This window comes from Callospermophilus lateralis, chromosome 4 (genome assembly GCF_048772815.1).
Source record: "Callospermophilus lateralis isolate mCalLat2 chromosome 4, mCalLat2.hap1, whole genome shotgun sequence".
In the NCBI taxonomy this organism is placed as follows: Eukaryota; Metazoa; Chordata; class Mammalia; order Rodentia; family Sciuridae; genus Callospermophilus; species Callospermophilus lateralis.
The window spans coordinates 33707325-33727897 of NC_135308.1; the positions used below are offsets into that span (position 1 = coordinate 33707325).

Here is a 20573-nt window from a genome sequence, read left to right on the forward strand (position 1 = left end):
GGCAGAAATGTGGAGGTAATCTTAGAGTTCATTTTCCTTTTTTAAGAGATCATAGTCCTGTATTACCTGTTGTCTAATATCTAAGAATCATTGTTTCATAAATGCTTTTTCAGTTTTCTAGTTAGTGGCCCTGTATCATGGTCTTCAACATGCTTTTTTAAAAAAAATTAAATCTCCATCTCATGTAATCTGTGTGTATCAAACCTCATGTATTTTCTATATTAAAGGCAACCTCCTTTTTTCCCCAGATTATCTGCAGGTTGTATTTGGTGTTATTGGGGTACACCCAGGCAAAATATTCTGGGAGAGTGAAAATCTTAAGTCATAATACCCTGACTTTTAAAATATTTATGTTTATGAAATATAATATGGAAAGTAAACAGTTGAAAATACATAGGTTGAACAAATAATTTTGTAATGTAATTGTGACAAGTGAAAGAAACAGTATTGCTAGCACCCAAGAAGCCTCTCTTATGTAATCTTCCCAATCATAACCCTTCCTCTGCCTGGAGACAGCTACTACCCTGTCTCACAGTGGAGAGGTATAGTACATATTGTAGACATAGGTGAGATTCCTTAGCCAACCTGCACTAGCCTTCTTGTGAATTAGCAACCACTGCCCAGTGCCTTGAAAGCACCATGGTATCCCAGTGCCAGACACCAGTGTACCCCAACTTCTTGGCTCAACATGTCACAAAAACATTTGTCTATTATAAAATTTAAAAAAAATTTAGGATGGTCTGTATCCTTTTGTTTTCATTTTTATTTATGCTTTGTGGCTTACCAAATAGTGAAGAATTAATTTCAAGTTTAAAAAAGAAGCATAAATTGCTATGGAGGACCCCAGATGAAGAGTTGCTGGTAGTTGAGGGGTTGGCAGTGGGGCTTCATGTAAAAGATAGCATATGAGCTTCATTGTAAAGCAGTGGTTCTCAGACTTGGACGTTCATTTGGGTCCTCTGAAGAGCTTTTAAACTACCAGAATACTAGGCTTGTGGCTCAGTGGTAGAGCACTTGCCTAGCATGTGTTAGGTCTGGGTTCAATCCCCAGTATCAAACAAATAGCTCACAAACTACATTAAAAAAAAAAATAAAAGTAATCCTATCCGAGGCTGTATTCGACCTGAAGAGGTTTTATTGGTCTAGAAATTTTTACAGTCTCTAGGTGATTCAAGTATGCCCCAGTCTGGCTGGGCACAATTCAGGAGCCACTTGTCAAAAGAAACTAATTTTATTTTTAGAACCACACATGCCAAACAAAACAGCTCCTAGGGAAAAACCCTCAGAGCCCAACTGCCACCACCGGCTTCCCACAAGCCACTTCCCCCACCACCAGCCTCTCCACCTCCCACAATCCTCCTGCTCTTGAGGCCTATTGGCTGGGTTGCGTGGGTGGAGCCAAAAAAGTCCCCCAATGAGCAGCTCTGTGGTCTGAAAGGGCAGGGAAACAGCCCAATGAGCATCACCGCAGAGGAGCCAATCAGCTAGATGTTGCTGGGGCCGCTGTGAGCCAATCATCATCTGGTAGTCTGAAAGGGCGGGGAAACAGCTCAATGAGCATCTCCAATGAGCATCACCGCAGAGGAGCCAATCAGCTAGATGTTGCTGGGGCCACTGTGAGCCAATCATCAGCTGGCAGTCTGAAAGTTTGCTGGGGCCCCTTCGGCTGTGGCTCTCAACATCTCCCCCTCTCTGTTTAAACAACAAGCATATGGCTTAGGGACCATGCCTGCCTTAGGTTGTCCAATAGTACATACATATGGTTCTTACTCGTATACATATATAGTTGCCAGAGACATTAATGAACAAGGGCAAATTGTGGCAGCTGCAGTAAAACAGGCTTTAGATGCCAGAGATATTAATGCACAAGGGCAAATTGTGGCAGCTGCAATAAAACAGGCTTTAGATGCCAGGCCAAGAACATGCTACAATTGTGAACAAACAGGACATTTTAAAAGGAATTGCCCCATAGGAGGAGGGTTTAACAAAACTAGGTATAAAAGGAGTAGAATACCAGGTATTTGCCCACGATGCCATAGAGGGAGACATTGGGCTAATGAATGCCGTTCTCAAACCACCATAGAGGGTACTCCATTATCAAAAAACGAACAAGGACCAAGTGTTTATCCACGATATCGTGGAGAAAGGCATTGGGCTCCATTGCCAAAAAATGGACAGGGGGGCCCCAAACCACAAATATATGGAGCACTGGAGGAACCCAGCAACCCCATCAGGGTAGTGCCCAGGACACATTGTCCATCAGATCCCTCATCAGACAAACCAGAGGGGGCGCAGGGTTGGACGTCTGCGCCTCTGCCAGATCAGTACTAACTCCAGAGATGGGAGTTCAAATCATTCCCACAGGGGTGAAAGGACCTCTTCCCAAAGGAAGAGTAGGCTTATTATTGGGATGCAGCTCTTCTACTCTAAAAGGACTTATGATAAGTCCTGGGGTAATTGATCCCGATTATGAAGGTGAAATAAAAATTATAGCCAGTTCTGCAAAGGGTACATCAGTAATTTCACCAGGAGATAGAATAGCACAGTTACTAATAATACCAAGCCTACATGATAAACTTTCCAGTCGTGTTGTAGAAAGAGGTTCCAAGGGATTAGGCTCCACAGGTGTGGATTGGGCTATTCTGTCTTTAAATTTAGATTCTCGCCGCATGCTAAAACTAAATATTCAAGAACATGAATTCAATGGGCTACTGGATACAGGTGCAGACCTTAGCATCATCTCTCCTCAAGAATGGCCAAAACATTGGCCATTACAACAAGCCACTCAAACGCTTCAAGGCCTAGGAGTGGCGACTAATCCCCATAAAAGTGCAATGATATTAGATTGGAAGGATTCTGAAGGATGTGAAGGAACTATACGGCCATATGAATTGGATCATCTTCCCATAAGTTTATGGGGACGAGATGTCCTAGATCAATTAGGTTTGACATTAACAAATAACATCAACCAAAATGCACCCATTATTATGACTAGACAAGGTTTTAGGAAAGGAAAAAGATTAGAAAGACAAGAACAAGGTATAGCAGCACCAATACAAATAGATCAAAGAACAGACAGACAAGGGTTGGATTTTCAGAAAGGGCCACTGAGACAATAAAAATTACTTGGAAATCAGAAAGACCAGTATGGGTTCCTCAGTGGCCCCTGACTAAAGAAAAGATAAAAGCAGTCCATGACCTGGTCAAACAACAATTAGCGGAAGGACATATACAACCTTCTGTATCTCCCCATAATACTCCCATTTTTGTCATCAAAAAGAAATCTGGTAAATGGAGATTATTGCAAGATTTAAGAGCCATTAATAATGAGATGGTTATTATGGGACCTGCTCAATCAGGGATTCCTCAATTGTCTGCTTTGCCAAAAACTTGGTATGTTTTAGTTATAGATATTAAAGATTGTTTTTTTCCAATTTCAATTCATCCTAAGGATAGTCCACGTTTTGCATTTACTATCCCTGCACTGAAACATGAAGGTCCTGATCAGAGATATGAATGGAAAGTACTCCCTCAAGGGATGGCTAACAGCCCAACTATGTGTCAAATTTATGTTAACAAAGCAATCCAGCCACTTAGAAATCAAAATCCTGAACTACAAATATTTCACTATATGGATGGTGTATTATTAGCACACAAAGCTAAAAACACATTGCTAGAATGTTATACTACACTTACAAAGTTATTAAAAAATTATAATCTAGAGATAGCAATAGATAAAGTACAATTAAATTTTCCAATTAATTATTTAGGAATTCTATTATCCTCAACCATGGTCCGTCCACCAAAAATTCAAATACGAATAAATCAACTCAAATCACTTAATGACTTTCAAAAGTTATTAGGAGACATAAATTGGATAAGGCATTATCTAGGTATACCAACAGGAGAGTTGGGACCTTTATTTGATATCCTAAAAGGTCCATCAGATTCAAATTCACCCCGAATGTTACGCCTGAAGCAAGAAAGGCATTAAAAATCATTGAAACATATATGGAAAATATGCATTTGGATAGAATTGATATAAGTTTCCCTGTATTATTTATTGTACTACCAACAAAAAATATTCCTACAGGAGTATTTTGGCAAGAAGGTCCATTATTATGGATACATTTATCTTATTCTCCTAACACTATTCTTACTAGGTATCCTGAGGCTGTAGAACAATTAATACTCAAAGGAATAAAAGCAGCAAAGGGAATGTTTGGAATTTCTCCCAATAAAATTATTACTCCATATACTATGAATTAAATTGATGAGTTAGCTAATGAGTTAAATACTTGGGCAATAATCATGTGCAAATCTAATGTTTCATTTGATAACCACTTACCATCTAATCCTTTATTGTCTTTTTTGGTTATCGCATCCTGTAATTTTTCCAAAAATGACAAGAAAAACACCTATCGGGAATGCTTCAAATATATTCACTGATGGATCAAATAATGGTACAGCAGCAATAGTTACACCTGATCAAACTTTTACATTTTTAGTACCCAAACAATCAGCTCAATAGGTGGAGCTTAAGGCAGTATTACAGGCTTTTGTGATGTTTAAAGATTCTGTATTTAATTTATTTTCCGATAGTTAGTATATAGTTAATGCTATAGTATCCCTTGAAGATGCTGGTAGGATTTCCCCTTCCTCTACTGTTTTCTTTTTGTTTTCCACTATACAAAGTCTAATCTGGGACAGAAAAGATCCATTCTTTATAGGACATATCAGGGCACATACAGGATTGCCTGGAGCCCTTAGTTTGGGCAATGATTTAGCAGATAAAACTACACATGACATACATATTTTCTCTACACTAGAAGAAGCTACAAATTTTCATAAAACGTTCCATGTCAATGCTAATACTTTACAAAAGCGTTTTAAAATAACTAAGGAACAAGCTAGACAAATAATGAAACAATGTCAAAATTGTGTGACCTTTTTACCACAAGTTAATCTTGGAATCAATCCTAGAGGATTGATACCTAACCATATTTGGCAGATGGACATCACACACTTGCCAGAATTTGGAAAATTGAAATATTTGCATGTTACAGTTGATACTTCTTCTGGATTTTTGATGGGCTCCCTTTATGCCGGAGAAAAAACTAAAGATGTTATACCTCATTGCTTACAAAATTTTGCCACTGTGGGCATTCCAAAACAGTTAAAAACAGATAATGCTCCTGGTTATACTTCTACCTCCTTTAAACAATTTTGCTCATCATTTGGCATTACTCATATAACAGGAATCCCATACAATCCACAGGGACAAGGCATAGTTGAAAGAGCTCATCAAACTATTAAAATGTACTTATTAAAGCAAAAAGAAGGAATTGGGAAGGGGTATATATTCCCCAAAGATAAACTTAAAATAACCCTTTTTACTCTAAACTTTTTAAATTTGGATTCATCAGAGCTTGGTGCTGATAACGCCAAGGTCGCGGGTTCGTTCCCCGTACAGGCCACCAAATGCCGCAGTCTGGCTGGGCACAATTCAGGAGCCACTTGTCAAAAGAAACTAATTTTATTTTTAGAACCACACACGCCAAACAAAATAGCTCCTCAGGAAAAACCCTCAGAGCCCAACTGCCACCACTGGCTTCCCACAAGCCACTCCCCCCACCACCAGCCTCTCCACCTCCCACAATCTTCCTGCTCTTGAGGCCGATTGGCTGGGTCATGTGGGCGGAGCCAAAAAAGTCCCCCAATGAGCAGCTCCGTGGCCTGAAAGGGCAGGGAAACAGCCCAATGAGCATCACCGCAGAGGAGCCAATCAGCTAGATGTTGCTGGGGCCGCTGTGAGCCAATCATCAGCTGGCAGTCTGAAAGTTTGCTGGGGCCCCTTCAGCTGTGGCTCTCAACAAGGTATGCAGAATCAAGTACCTTAGAATAGAGTGTTCTCCTAAGCCAGGAACTGGGGGTTTGTTTGTTTTTCAATTTATACTCTACCATGTACTGACTGATATTTTGATAAAATATAATAAAGATGAATTACTAGAAAAATTAAAAACAAAATAATGCAATCCCCAATATTATTAGATTCTACAGATATACAATAACTGAATAAAATTGATATGAAGATTTCAAAATGTTGACTCTTGATTTCCTTTGTCATGGACAGGAAACTGAACTCATGGATTGTTAATAGTCTGTGAACCAGATTTGGAGTGGCATTAATGTAGAGGGCAGACCCTTAGGAGTCCTATATTAATGGAATCATGGGCCAAGCAAAGTCAGTTGAGTACAGAGTGTACAGGGCCTCAAATGCTGTAATGAATAGCTTGCCTTTTATTCTGTTGGTGTTGAGGAGCCAGAGAATTCTCAAGAGAATGATCTGGTTGCCATCCCACTTCACCTACTCTTGCTAGGCATTTAACCTAGGGGCTCACACTTGCTAGGCAAGCATTCTATTACTGAGTTCCATCCCCTCTCCTGAATGGCAACTTTTGTATGATAGATTTATAGTAAGAAGGTATTATTGGCAAGAACCTGAAAATGAAGGGGTAGGGGTTGGAGATTTGGCAAAATAAAAAACAAAAACTCTTGAATTTTTGGAGAAACCACTCCAGAAATGCTAATAAACTCTTTAGAGGATACAAGAATTTAAACTAGGTAGTCCCTTGAGCTTAAATCCTCTAAACACGGTTAAATTGTAAAACAAAGCAAACCTCACCTTTTATACTTTCAGAAACCACGCAGATAGAAGATCCAAGAAAACAATGGCGAGGGGAACAGGAGAAAATGCTCAAGGACTATCTCTCAGTGGCTCAGGATGCACTCAGGACACAGAAGGAGCTGTACCACGTGAAGGAACAAAGACTGGCTTTGGCCCTAGATGAATATGTACGATTAAATGATGCATATAAGGAAAAGTCAAGTTCTCACACAAGCCGTAAGTACAGTGTGGCTGTTCAGACTTTAGAAATGAAGACCGGGTTGTAGATAATAGAAGGCCAGTTGCACTTTTTCTTTTTTTTTTCTTTCTTTCTTTATTTTATTTTATTTTATTTTTTGAGCCCTTTTCCTTTCCTAGGCAAGAAGAATTCCTCTAAGCCATGAGAGGTGAGGGAACCTTACAGATTTCTCAGTAAAATATCTCAGACCCATTCCAGATAAAAGTTTCCCCATTTGGGAATTATTCATACCTTCTGTTTTTACTCTTGCCTCTTATAATGCTTTTTATTCATTGATGAGTTAATTTGTACTTTTTAAGAACAAGGCAAGTCATTTGGCCCCATTTGCTACTCTCGTACAATATTTTTAGTGATGAGAAACTGGAACTATTAGTTAGAACAAAGTTTCTGCACACTGCCCCCCAACCCCATTCACTTCTCCTTTATCTTATATATGGATAATCTGGAGCTGATCCTTTTAAAAGAAGCAGTTTTGATGGGCTTGGAAGTTCTACTTAAATTATAAGTACATTCAAAATGTAAATCCCTGATTAGCTGCATCTGCAATATAGTCCTCTAAGGACATAGTATGTATACAATCTAGAATAAATTAATTTATGGTATTCCTCTTTCATGAGTTTTAAAAAAATATAGAGGTTTGAAGATTACTTTTATATTTAGGTGTCTGAATGACAAAGGAATTGCAAAAAAGAAAGTAAGTATCCACTGAAGAATATAAATCTTCTTTTTAGAGTCAGTAAATTCTAAAGTGAGAGAACTAGTTAGGCAACTTGAAAATAATTATTCTTTCTTTTTTTCTCTTTCAAAAGTATTCTCAGGATCTTCATCCAGTACTAAATATGATCCTGATATTTTAAAAGCTGAGATCTCCACTACACGATTAAGGGTAAGATTTTTTTTTATTTTGGTTGGATGCATAGATACTAAAGGTCATGGAAGGGAGGTTAGTTAGTGATCTTCTCCTATCTCCATTTGGTATAGCAGACTTTTCCACTTTTCCCTACTGGGTGGTCTTTTTCCTTTGTTTAAACAAGTTCAGTATCTGTGATTGAGACAATCTTCGTTCCATTATTGGGATTTATTATTAGCAGAATTTAAATCTTGATAACTTACTTTCTTTCATTGTGCTACATTTTGTCTTTTAGAGCTAAATCAAGTTGTTCTTTCATGAAACAACCCAGTATTTAAAGATGACTACAACTTAGGTCATAATGTCATTCCTTTTTGAAGTCAGACTTTATTAGTTCCCCACAATTCTTCACACAGGAGTGTTTCCTAATATTTGCCTGAAATCTTTTTGATCAAATAGCTGTTAAGACCAGAACTTGTTTTTCCTTGATTGGGGGGTGTCTTAACGGCTGTTCACTAAGCAAATTAATAAATGTAACCAATACCAAGATTATAAAATAGATTATTACTATAACCACAGAAGTTTCCATTGTGTCCCTTCATTGTCATTACTTTTCATTATTACCCCCTAAAAACAATACTTGTTAACATTGCAGGTTAATTTTTTGTCTTCTTTGTAATTTGTAAAACTGGAATGCTACCATCTGTAGTATTTGATAGTTTCTTTTGTTCAATAACATTTCAAGATTCATCCAATCTGCTTTTATTGCTATACAACATTCTACTTTGGTGTACACACCGTAAATTCTTTATATCCCTTTTACCATTGTTATATATGTAGTCAGCTTTTCATTATTGTGACCAAAATACCTGACAAGAACAACATAGAGGAGGAAAAGTGTATTTTGGCTCACAGGTTCAGTACATGGTCACTTGACTCCATTGATATGAATCTGAAGTGGGACAGAACATCATGGTGGAAAGGCATTATGGAGGAAAACTTCTCAGCTCTTGGCAGCCAGGAAGCAGAGAAAGAGTACAGGGAGCCAGGGGCAAAATATATAATCCTCAAGGCATCCCCCAGTGACCTACTTCTTCCAGCCATGTGCCTACGTGCCTATAGTCAGTTACTACCCAGAGCATTAATCTAGTCAGAGCATTAATCCATAATTATTAATCCTCTGACTAAGTGATAGTTCTCATAATCTAATCTAATCATTTCATCTTTTGCATTAATGCAAGAGCTTTTGGAGGACACATCACATCCAACCTATAACAATATACATTACAGTTTATTGCCAATTTCTTACTGTTAGAGTTACATGTTAATGTACACATCTTTTATGTATATCTTTTGGTGCACATCTTTTTTTTTTTTTTTTTTTTTTTTTTTTTGTGCAGGAGTTGAATTGCTGTGTCAAAAAATACACATTTTAGGGCTAGCAATATAGCTCAGTAGTAGAATGGTTATCTAGAATATGTGAGGCCCTAGGTTTGGTACCCAGCACCTGAAAAATATAAAAGAAAAAACACATTTTAGTGGGTACTATCAGGTAGTCAGCCCTTCTTACTTCCTAATATCTGTACTTAAGGGTCTAAGTTAATTTATATACATGACTTTTGCCTACATTACAGAAGTTTTGAAGTTTTGTATTTTTTTATAATTCAGTTCCCAAATATTTTATTTCTTTAAGATTTCTCATAAAAGTTTATTCTTTAATTTTTACATAATTGGAAATTTTCTTTTATTACTGATTTCAGCTTAATTCTGATATTTTTTTTTTTAGTGTACTAATTTGTTTGATTATTCCTGGTTTCTAGTTACTTGCACATTGGCATGAAAAAAATTCTGACCAAAATAATCTCAATATTTTAAATTTTTATGTCTTGATTAATACAATATGAATATCCCCTATATGTTGAATTCTTGGTCAGGTCTGGTTTTTTTTTTTTTTTTTTTCCTGTTGGTTTTTGGTTAATGCTTGACTCTTACAGTTGCTTACTTTTTTTTTTTTTTTTTTTTTTTTTTATTAAGAGACATACAACATATAGAAAAGTCTTAACTTGGGACTTTGGATGATCTTACCATCCCTCAGAGGGTATTTAGCTTTGCGTCTTACAGGCAGTTGTGTCAGGGTCAGATAATTTTAATCTAGTCAATGTTAACAATGACTAAAATCTGGGCTTCGGTCCTATTCTAAGATTACATCTGTTTGTAGTTTATTGCCGCAGTCTGGCTGGGCACAAAATAACCAAGCCACCACAAAGCCTTGTAGATTCCAACAGCACCTCTTTATTCCCGAACTCTCACCGGCACTCTACATGCACGTTCTGGGAAAAATACACTCCCTCCACCGGGCTCTGCGTACCAATTCTCACAGGAACCCCCCCCCCCCCCAAAGAACTCATTGGAAACTCAAGGAGCGGGCGCCTGAGGCAGCAGGATACACCCTATTCCCAGCAGGATCCACCCTAAACCCGGAGCCACCCTAATCCAGCAGGATCCACCCTAAACCTGGAGCCACCCTAATCCCTGAGCAGGGTCACTTTCAACCAAAAATGCCATGCGTCATTCCTACTTGGCTATGGCTCTCAGCAGTTTGCCTTTTCTGTTCAAAATCCCAACTGAACTCTTTGAGAATTCTTTATCAGGGCACCTTCTGCTTGATTGAGGCTAAACTGCCAAACTCTCCCTTCCTGCTTCTCAGCTCTGTGAGACTGCCAATAGCTCTCTATATCTCAGTCCTCAGTCATTGCCTTCTCCCACCTTTCAGTTTATTTTATAGGTAAGTATCTCAGAAGGAAGAACAGTACAGTATTTGGAGCATGATTCTGAACTTCCATTATCTTTTGGATCTTTAACATAAGTTCTTGCAGTCTTAGTAGTTCTCTAGTGCTTTCAAATAATGTTTACTGTTTAGTTAGTTTAGTTTTCCTCACAGTTTTTCTAATTGTTCTCAGAGAAAGAGCATGGAAAAAGTTTATGTATGGGCTGGGTGTATAACTCAAAGGTAGAGGGTGTGCTTAGTATGAGCAAGACCCTGATTTCATACCCAGCACCCAAACAAACAAGCAAAATACAAACAAGAATATGTATAGTTACTGGAAGTAAAACCTCTCTTCTGTTTGGATTTCTTAATTTAATTTATGAAGTCATTTATGGAGATCTGTGTCATTCTATAATAAATGACCTTATGGTACCAATTCATTAATATTTCTCTGAACATTTTTCAAGACTGTTATGTATTGGTTTGTCAAGTGCTTTGGTACTGTATTTCTGTACTGTGTATATTTCTGTGATCTGTTAGGCTAAATAAAATAAAAGGGATTGTTAGTCTGTCCATTTAAATCCCTTGTAGGAAATGTACAAACTGAGGGAGGGATTTAAAAATAAAAACATATTACAGTATCTCATGCAAATAACCAGAAATTTGTATGCCATGTTTAACTTCATTCTAAATCTTTTTTTTTTTTTTTTTTTTTTTTGCTATCAGAGATTGAATTCTGGGTTGCTTAACTGCTGATCTCCATCCCCAGCCCTTTTTATTTTCTATTTTGAGACAGGGTCTTAATAAGTTGCTTAGGACCTCATTAAGTTGCTGAGGCTGGCTTTGAATTTGCAATCCTGCCTTGGCCTCCTGAGCCACTGGGATTACAGGCATGTGCTACTGCGCCCAGCTTGTTTAAAATTTGTGAGCAGTGAAAAGGTCTTTTTAGAAATGCTTCTGCAGCTATATGGCCATTGTGGCTTATACATGGCTTATACTGTTGTGATGTTTTGGAGCTGTGTCATGGTTTGGATACTCTGGTTCTCTTCAGTATTTGTGCATATTTTGGCCAGGTAGCACTGTCAGAAGTAGATGGATAATGTGACAGAGTTTTTGAGATTTTGATAATCTGGCCTTTCTTGGCTGGCCTACCTACCTTACTTATCCAGCCAAGAAAATGCCTGTGTATTTAAATCCCTTTCACAATTAATGTCACAGGAATAGTAATGCAGGAATAAACTAACTTTTCCTTGCTTATGTCTCCATGTATTTGCCTGCATTTTGGTCACAATAACAATTTTTCAGGAATAGCCAAACATTAGTTTCATACTTCGTTATTTTGATGCAACAGTATTAGTATTGTACCTTATTTGTTTTACTCAATCAGAGGTGGCCATTCAGGTCTTTGGGAACCCTGTATTTAGGAACATCTGTCTGAAATCTCTTTCCGCATTCTTTAATATTGTGGTCATAGGTATTGATGATCATTGGACTTTAGTGTCCTTCTGGGTCTAATGGAGTAACAATATTTCCCGATACCATCATTACATTTGTTGAAATGGTGAAATAAATAAGTTAATGCTCCTTATTAAGCTATTCATAACTTTTTAAAATGTTGTATTTAATTGCTTGAAAAAAATTAACTTTTATGAAGAATAATGTAAAAATTCTTACTATTATTTATTCTTATAGCTATTTAGACCTTAATATTCTTGAGGTAAGGAATAAGATATCTCATACAAACTAAACTTCAACTTCAATTTAAAAAAAAAAATCTGTGTTTAAGATTGCAAATAGGTGAGATGTGAAAATTTAGTGGAGAATTTTTTGATGAATTTTAATTAAGTTTTTATGGTTGTTTATTAATCTAAAATAGAATGTTGAAAGTGTGAAAGAAAATCTTCAGAAAGACAGAGGCATTTGAAAAATTTATTAAGCCCCACAAAATACACAACTTATAATTTTGTAAGATAGAGTAAATTAAGGCCCCTTTGATTAATTTTTTTTGTACTCCTAACACACAACTGATGAATGGACAGTGTTATTAATTAACAGTGTACTATCTTTTTTTCTCGATATCTACTTATACATTGTTTAAATGGAATCACTTTGAATTATTTTTAACAGTGATAATGAACTTAGAAAAGTCAGCCACAATCTCACCTCTTTGTAATCTTGGGCATAGATTTAAAAGATTGGCAGTTGAATTTAAGATTTGGTTTGTAAGTGAATAGAGTTAAAGTAATTAATTTATGTGTACATCAAAATGTAATACTTTAACTAGTGATCTAATATAGCAAAAATCATAGCAGTGTGCTTCCAAATGAAAAGAAATATGGATTCTCAGAATATAAATTACTTGGCCAGACTTGGAAAATATCTTTATGTTCACACTAATTTAAAACTTAGCTTACATTCTAAGTTTTTTAAGTTGTAACCTCCCTTATTTCAAGGTGTCAAAGGAGAGAAAGCAGTGCTAATTTTGTGACAAAAGTTTTGCAGAAATATGGTTTATCCTTAAGATGTTTGGAAATCAATTTGTATTGTAACTGGTATTTGGTTAGAAAATATTAAAGCAGTCTTAGTGAATTTTGAATGAAATTAGAAATGATAAGACTTGACTCATTCTCTAAAAAGGAACATTTCAAGAGAAAATGAGAGTATAATATTCTATTTAATATAAGAACTTATATTATCTATTATGCTATGCTAGTAACTTCAAATAAGTTTTATAGTATGGTACTATCTTTTTTTTTCAAAAAGTATACTCTGACCTTGAAGAGAGTGAAACTATAAAACTTAATCACAGTTATAGATTTTACAATATTTTGTTTTTCTCTTTAATGATTTTGCCTCTTTCTAACATCAAAGGGTACTGTATTATGGGCTAAATAATATATGCATAAAAGAAATCCTTTATTTACATTGGTTCTTATCGAAGAGATATTTAGTTTCTCCTCTCTTGTATAAACCACCATATCAATCTTTCTAAGCACTTTTTCTAACACCTTCATATCCAGCATATTCAAAGCATTTTACAAAATTAAATGCAGTTAACTTCTCCTAGGAGGGAATATACTATCTGAGTAGGCAAGATTGACTAAATGATAAATAAATCTAATTGACTAAATAAATGATCAATTTTAAAGAATTTTAAAAAGCCTGGAAAAATGTCTAAGCAGGGATAGAGGAAATTAAAAAATAGAAGTAAACTAGGAGCAATTAGCTTAAGAATACCTTATTGTGGAAAATATCAAACACTACACATGAATAGTCAGAATGGTCTTTCACATTTCCATCACATGCCTCAAAAGTTTTGTTCTTTTACCTCATACCCCACTGAATTATTTTGATGATGATTAGAGACCATATATCATTTTATCTATAAATATCACAGCATATGTTTCTATAAACTGGAGAGTCTTAAAAAGCACGACTGCTGTTCTTGTCATTATTACTTTTAAAATGTTAAGAATTCTTTATACTATCCAAATTCTTTGTCAATTTTGGTTTTTCCTATTTGTGTCATAATCTTTTGTTGTTGTTGTAGGTTTATTTGAGTCAGGACCCAAACATGGTCTATAGATTGTGGTTGATAAATATATTTCTGACTTCTATTTTAGTCACCATCTTTTCTTTGTAACTATTCAAAATAATCAGGTCATTTTAGAGGTCCTCCCTGTCTAATTTTTGTATCTTATTTTTCTATTGTGTACATGAACAAATTTATTTGGTTGCCCTCTGTGTTTTCTTTAAAATGAAAATTAAAGGTAGAGGATTGTAACATCAAGGTGTTTTGGGGAAGTTGGGAAAATTTGTTATGGAAAGTGTTGTGTATGTCCATTAGGAGGCAGGTGTCTTGTTTTTCCTTTTTCTAAATTTTAACAGTCATTCTCAATCATCATCTAGATTCTTTATTTCACTAAGGATTACAAATTATATGCTCACAAATTTAAACATAATTGATATTTTTAGATTTGTAATTATAATGCTCATTGATCCTCAAATTGTCCTATCATATACTTTTAGGAGCCTCTTTACATTGACTCCTTTTATTCTAGTATTCTGATAGTTTTCTTTTACTCTGGTCTTAAAAATGTCCTTGACCTTTCCCACTAGACCTGAAATCAAACATTTCTCTAAGGAACTCTGAGTGTATTGCAGTTGGATTAGCAGTAGTGTGTAATGTGTAACTCTTTAAAATATACAGATCTATAGTAGTTACAACAGTGTGATAGTGAAACAAAAATAGAAATATGAGTTGATAGATTTGAAGGCAAAATGCTTAACTAGAAAAAGAAGAGGGCCATGAAGTTGAAGTGCTTCCTTAAAATGTGGGCCCAAAATATATAAAGCATAAGCTATCAGAAAATCAAATGAAAAATAACAAACACATCATGGAAGATTCTGGTATAACTCATTAATGGGTCAAGCAGATAAAAAAAATTAGTAACAGTATAGAATAGATGAATAACATGGTTGATAAATTTAATCTAATTAACATGTAATGCAGTCTGCCAAAAGTGGGAAGTACTTATTTTAAAGCACACTTAGAACGTTCATGAAAGCTGACTATATATTGAGCCATTGGATTAGTTTGAATAAATTTCAAATAATTAGACTACTTTCTCTGATCATAATGAACTTTTAAGAAATGCATTAACAGTGGTAGCTTCTTAATAATTTTTGTATTTGTGGCTACTGTATGTTTTAATATGATGAATGCAATGCAATGTATAGCTATAGTTTTCTGGAAAAGTCAATGTTTGGGAATTGTTTTTCATATTTTCAATAAACTTTTTTCTTTAAAATAAAGAAGAAGAAAAAAAGAAATGCATTAAAAATAAAAATTTTAAAAAACCCTGATTATTTCCACACATTTCAAAAGAGCCAAAGTAAAAAGTATCAGTAATACAAAGGATTGTCAGGGATGTGGAGTAACAGAAACTCTGTTGCTGATGGGAATAAAGTGGCACAATCACTTTGGAAAACTGTCCTTTTCTAGTCAAGTTGAATCCCATGCACATCTAATGCCAATGAGTAGAATGTTCATGGTAATACCTAAAACTTGAAATGTCTTGTCAGTAGCAGAATGGGTGAATACATTTTGCGTGGGCCATTTAGTAGAACTTCATACAGTAGTAAAAATAAGTAAACACATTTGCGTGCCAACAACAAATGCTGAGTGACTGTTGCTAGCCACCAGGAGATACACATGAATAGAAACTGAATGTGAATTCATTTATATGAAGTTCAAAAAAGATAAAACTACACCTAGGGTTAAAATTTATAATGTTACCTTTTAGTTAAAAGGAAAGGTAATTTAGAGGGGCACAAGAATGGCCTACTGGGATTTTGATAATGTATTATTTCTTCAACTCTTTACCATTACATGGTTAACTTTGGGGTCATTCATTGAATGGTATACTTAAGGTGTTTTCTTTTCAGTGTGTTTGTTGTAAGTTTAGTAACTACTTAATTTGGAAGTCCACAAACACAGTTCTAAATAATAATGGGTCAAAGAAACATGAATGTCATTTGCTAAAATTGCTAAGTAAATTTTGAAAAACATTATTTCCATAGCCTCAAAGTATACCTCCTCAAACATGTGTTATTAAACTCCAGTGATTTTTAACGTGTTCATTAATTTTTTGATTTCTTTCTGGGCTGGACTCAGTGGTTATTTGCTGATGGAAAGAGTTTAGAAAGGAAAAAAACAGTATAACTACAGAGAAGAGACCTGGCTATTCCTACTATAACCAGTGAAGTTTCACATCACCAGCAATATGTTGACAGCATGTGTTCTAATATCATTTAATGAAGGGGGCACAACACCTTTGTTCTGTTCTTTCCCCAAATCCATAATCTCAGTCTAATTATGACACATTATCAAGAAAACCCAAATTGAGGCACTGTTTATAAATATCCAAGCAATGCTTTTCAAAAATGAATGTCATTAAAGACAAGGAAAGATTCAGAAATTGTCAGAGATTGGAAGAGCCTAAGGAGGCTTGACAGCTGAATACAATCTAATAGGCTGCAGGTAAAAAGACCAAAGTGAAAAAACTGGAGAAGTCCAAAAAGTCTGTAGTTAGTGAATAGTGCTAATAGTGTAGAAAGTTACAGAAAAACCTTGAAGCTTTAAATACATAGACTAGAAAATAAGTCTTAATGAGCAATGCATTTAGCATATAAACAACAGAATAAATCCAGATCCAAAGAATATAAGAAGGGAAGTCACATGAAGAGTAGAAAATATTGAAAGACAAAACATCTCTGTAATACACAGGGTCAACATAGCAAAAGTTGGTTCTTTGAAAGAACAATAAAATTGATAGATGTCTGTCAGGTTGACTCAAAAATAAGAGAAAAAGAACTAATAAAGTACAAGAACTGAAAAGAGAGACTAAACTACAGATGCTTAGAAAGCATTATGAAAAATTTATGCCAGAAGGGCTTGGGAATGTGGCTCAGTAGGTACAATACTTGCCTGGCAAGCATAAGCCCTGAGTTCAATTTCCAGTACCCACCTCCCAACACACAAACACACACACACACACACACAACTATTTTATTTGAATTTCCAGATGAAATGAAAAAAACCCAAATAAAATATCACTGGCCAAAAATGATTCAAGGTAAAGGAAAAAAGTCTGAATAACCCAATCAATGAAATTGCAGAGAAACTATCAAGATTAAGCTAGCATAACAGAAACCAAATTCTGAAAAGATTTTTATGTGTATTAAAATACAAGAGCCAGCCACATAAGCAAAGATGTAAAAATCTTAAATAAGATATTGATAAACTAAATACAGAAACATTTACAAATAATATATTGTGACTAAATTTGGTTTTTCCTAAGAGTATAGTTTAGAATTTGAAAATAAATATTATAAAGATTAAATAATTAATCATTTCAGCAGATAGAAAGCATTTTAATAAAATCAGCTTCTATTCATGTTTTTTAAAAATTCAATCCAAATTGGAATAATTGCTGTATAGTGGGGCATGTGGAACAAAGGAGACCTGGTCACAGTTTTGAATAGGATATCCTGAGTAAGCATCGCTGAGAAGGTGTAATCTACAAAAAGAATGGACAGAGGTGGTAAAAAAGTTAGATGGGGAAAAATCAGTATTAGGTCTTGATGTGGAACAGGTATGGGTCTGGTCTTTCAGAAATAATATGAAGTCAAATTTGGCCACAGTAGAAGGGGAGGGAGGAGATGAGAAATTTAGGCAATGAAATGAAGATAACCTGCAGGCCTTGCCGAGCACCATTAACACCTTGGGTGTTTATCTGAAATGGAGGCCATTTGGTTAAGTTTTTTTGTCATTTGTATTTATTTTTTGCAAGTTTGATAAGTAATGATATATGGTTTTCAATTTTGTCTTTGTTGGGAGGTGATTAATTTGGTTTTTTTTGTGATGTTCTACTTTTTCCATTTCATTTGCTATTTTATTTTTAAATTTAACAGCTTTATTGAGAAATAATTCATTTTTTTGTATAATTTGCCTATGTAAAATGTATAATATAATGGATATTAGTATATTCATGATTAGACATCCATCACACCATGCAATTTTTAAACATTTTTGCTGCCCTGAAGGGACCATGAACTCATTTAAGTTATTCTTCATTCCCTATACCTCCCTTTTCTACCCCTGGAACTCCAAGCAGCCACTCTTTTATTTCCTAGCTCCCTAGATTTGCCTGTTCTGGATACACACACACACACACACACACACACACACACACACACACATATGGCATGATACAAATAGTGAGTGGTCTCTTTTACTTAGCATAGTGTTTCCAAGGTTCATCTGTGCTGCAGTATACTTTTTAGCTGAATAATATTCCAGCCTGCAGATATACTACTTTTATCCTTTCAATGGCTGAGTATTTGGATTGCTTCTACCTTTTGACTCTTATGAGTAATGCTATGAAGATCCATGTACATGTGTTTGTGGAAATACATTTCATTTCTTTCGGTATTTGCCCAGAAATAGAATTGATGGGTCATATGGTAACTTGCTGGTTTATTTTATGTTTTTATAGAGATCTAGCATTGATGTTCTACATTTTTATTTATTGTTTGTGTTGTGAGATAGTGTTTTTCAGAAATGTTTCATATAGTTTTTCTCAGTGGCTCTTATTTTTGTTTAAGTTAAACAATTTTTTTTCTAATTGTCTTGTTTCTGATGACAGAATCCACTTATTAGTCATCATAAATGGTTCTAGCATTTTGAACAATCATGAATGGTTCTATTTTTCTCTGTTTTTTAGATAAGCTAGAAAGTATTTCATTCTTAATCCTGTGACTATCTGGAGTTGATTTCTCATTGCACTTAAAGGTGACTTTAGTGGGAAAGCAAGAATGGTGAGGATTTTAGAAGGGTGGAAGTTGTATTTGGAGAAAGATTTCCAGCAGGAGCAGGTTGACAGTTGCCCTTTATTGGCTTGCAAAAGGAGATCCCTGCAAGACAATGGGGTAATGGTGAAAAGATAAGGTAGTCATTAGTAAAATACCATTTTGCTCATTATGTCTTTAATGTTGCAAGTTTCCCTTTAAGGGCAAATTTATGAAACCTACCTGTCTTATGATCTCTCTGAGGTCTACAGGTTTTAGAATTTACTTTTCTTTATTGTTATCTTCTTCTTTTTCCTTCTTTTGAAATAAACTTATTATACTCATTTGTACAAGATGTTAAGAAGCTCTGTGATTTCTAGTCATACTTACCACATTTAATCACAGTGTCTTCCTAGGTTTCAGAGATAACTTTGAAATCAATTTTAAATGTCAGTTTCTTTAGCATAGTCAGTTTAGAAAGCAGGATATGTGCAAAAGTCTTGGGTCTCTTGCCTCTAATTTAGTACTCTGGGTTGTGAGATTTGATTTCATAGAAATAGACCTTAATTAAATGGTAGGCTACAGCTGCAGAAAGTTCAGTACAAAAGAGAAAACACAGGCTCTAGGACTTGTGGGCTGTTCTTGTCTTCAGTTCTGGTGGGTTATAGGAATAATGCAGCTAGCTTCTAAGGTAGAATAAAGGGTATAGATTTATATATATAAGTGATTTTGCTACAGTTTTGGTTTGTCTTTCATATTATATGTATTGTCATGATATTAATAGCTAAAACATTTAAAGGAATTAAAAAATCTCCTGGGTTCTAGACTGGTCTTTACTGCTTAGTAACAGGCAACCTTTAGCAGGTTACCTACTTTTTATCTTCAGGTCCCTGATTCCTCACATATAAAATAAGAATTAAAATTATGTTTAACAGAGTAGTTGTGAGGATTGAATAGAAGTTATTTGTATTTAGCACAATGCCTGAAATACATAAAACTGCTCATGAATTTCTTCTCATTTTTGGTTCCTAATAGAGCCTGTATTGTGTTAAGTTTGCAAGGCACTATTAGTTTAGTTTAATCAGTTCTGTAGCTGTGATCTAAGGACATTTGTTTTTAACATTCTGTGTCCTACATGAGGGTGGATCTGAAAATGGAAGAGTAGAAGCATGATCCTCCAATAGCTAATGATATCACATGGTTCCAGAGAAAAAACATGGTTGGACTACTATTTAATACCTCTCAAAACCAAACCAATTAGAAATAATGGTTAGTTGGAAATAATATGTTTACAATTGTTAGTATAATGGAATTTATTTATTTATTTTACTTCATTTATTCTAATTCATTATATATGACAGAAGAATGCAATTAAATTCATATTACATAAATAGAGCACCTAGGAATTAAACCAGAGACTCTGCACATATTAGAAGAAAAAGTAGACCCAAATCTCCATCATGTTGGATTAGGCCCCAACTTCCTTAATAAGACACCTGTAGCACAAGAATTAAAATCTAGAATCAATAAATGGGATGAATTCAAACTGAAAAGCTTCTTCTCAGCAAAAGAAACAATGAGTGAAGTGAATGGAGAGTCTACACGATGGGAGCAAATTTTTACCACATGCACATCAGATAGAGCACTAATCTCTAGGGTATATAAAGAACTCAGAAAT

At 35.1% G+C, this 20573-nt stretch overlaps 1 protein-coding gene across 3 annotated transcripts in view; it reads left to right on the forward strand.

Moving 5' to 3' along the window:
• Wwc2 (WW and C2 domain containing 2) overlaps positions 1–20573 on the forward strand; it is a 216702-nt gene that overhangs the window by 114539 nt on the left and 81590 nt on the right. For all 3 annotated transcript variants that reach the window (XM_076853680.1, XM_076853681.1, XM_076853682.1), the window contains exons 3-4: positions 6701–6904; positions 7736–7812. In XM_076853680.1, coding sequence (XP_076709795.1) covers positions 6701–6904; positions 7736–7812 — 281 coding nt within the window. The remainder of the gene's footprint in view (positions 1–6700; positions 6905–7735; positions 7813–20573) is intronic.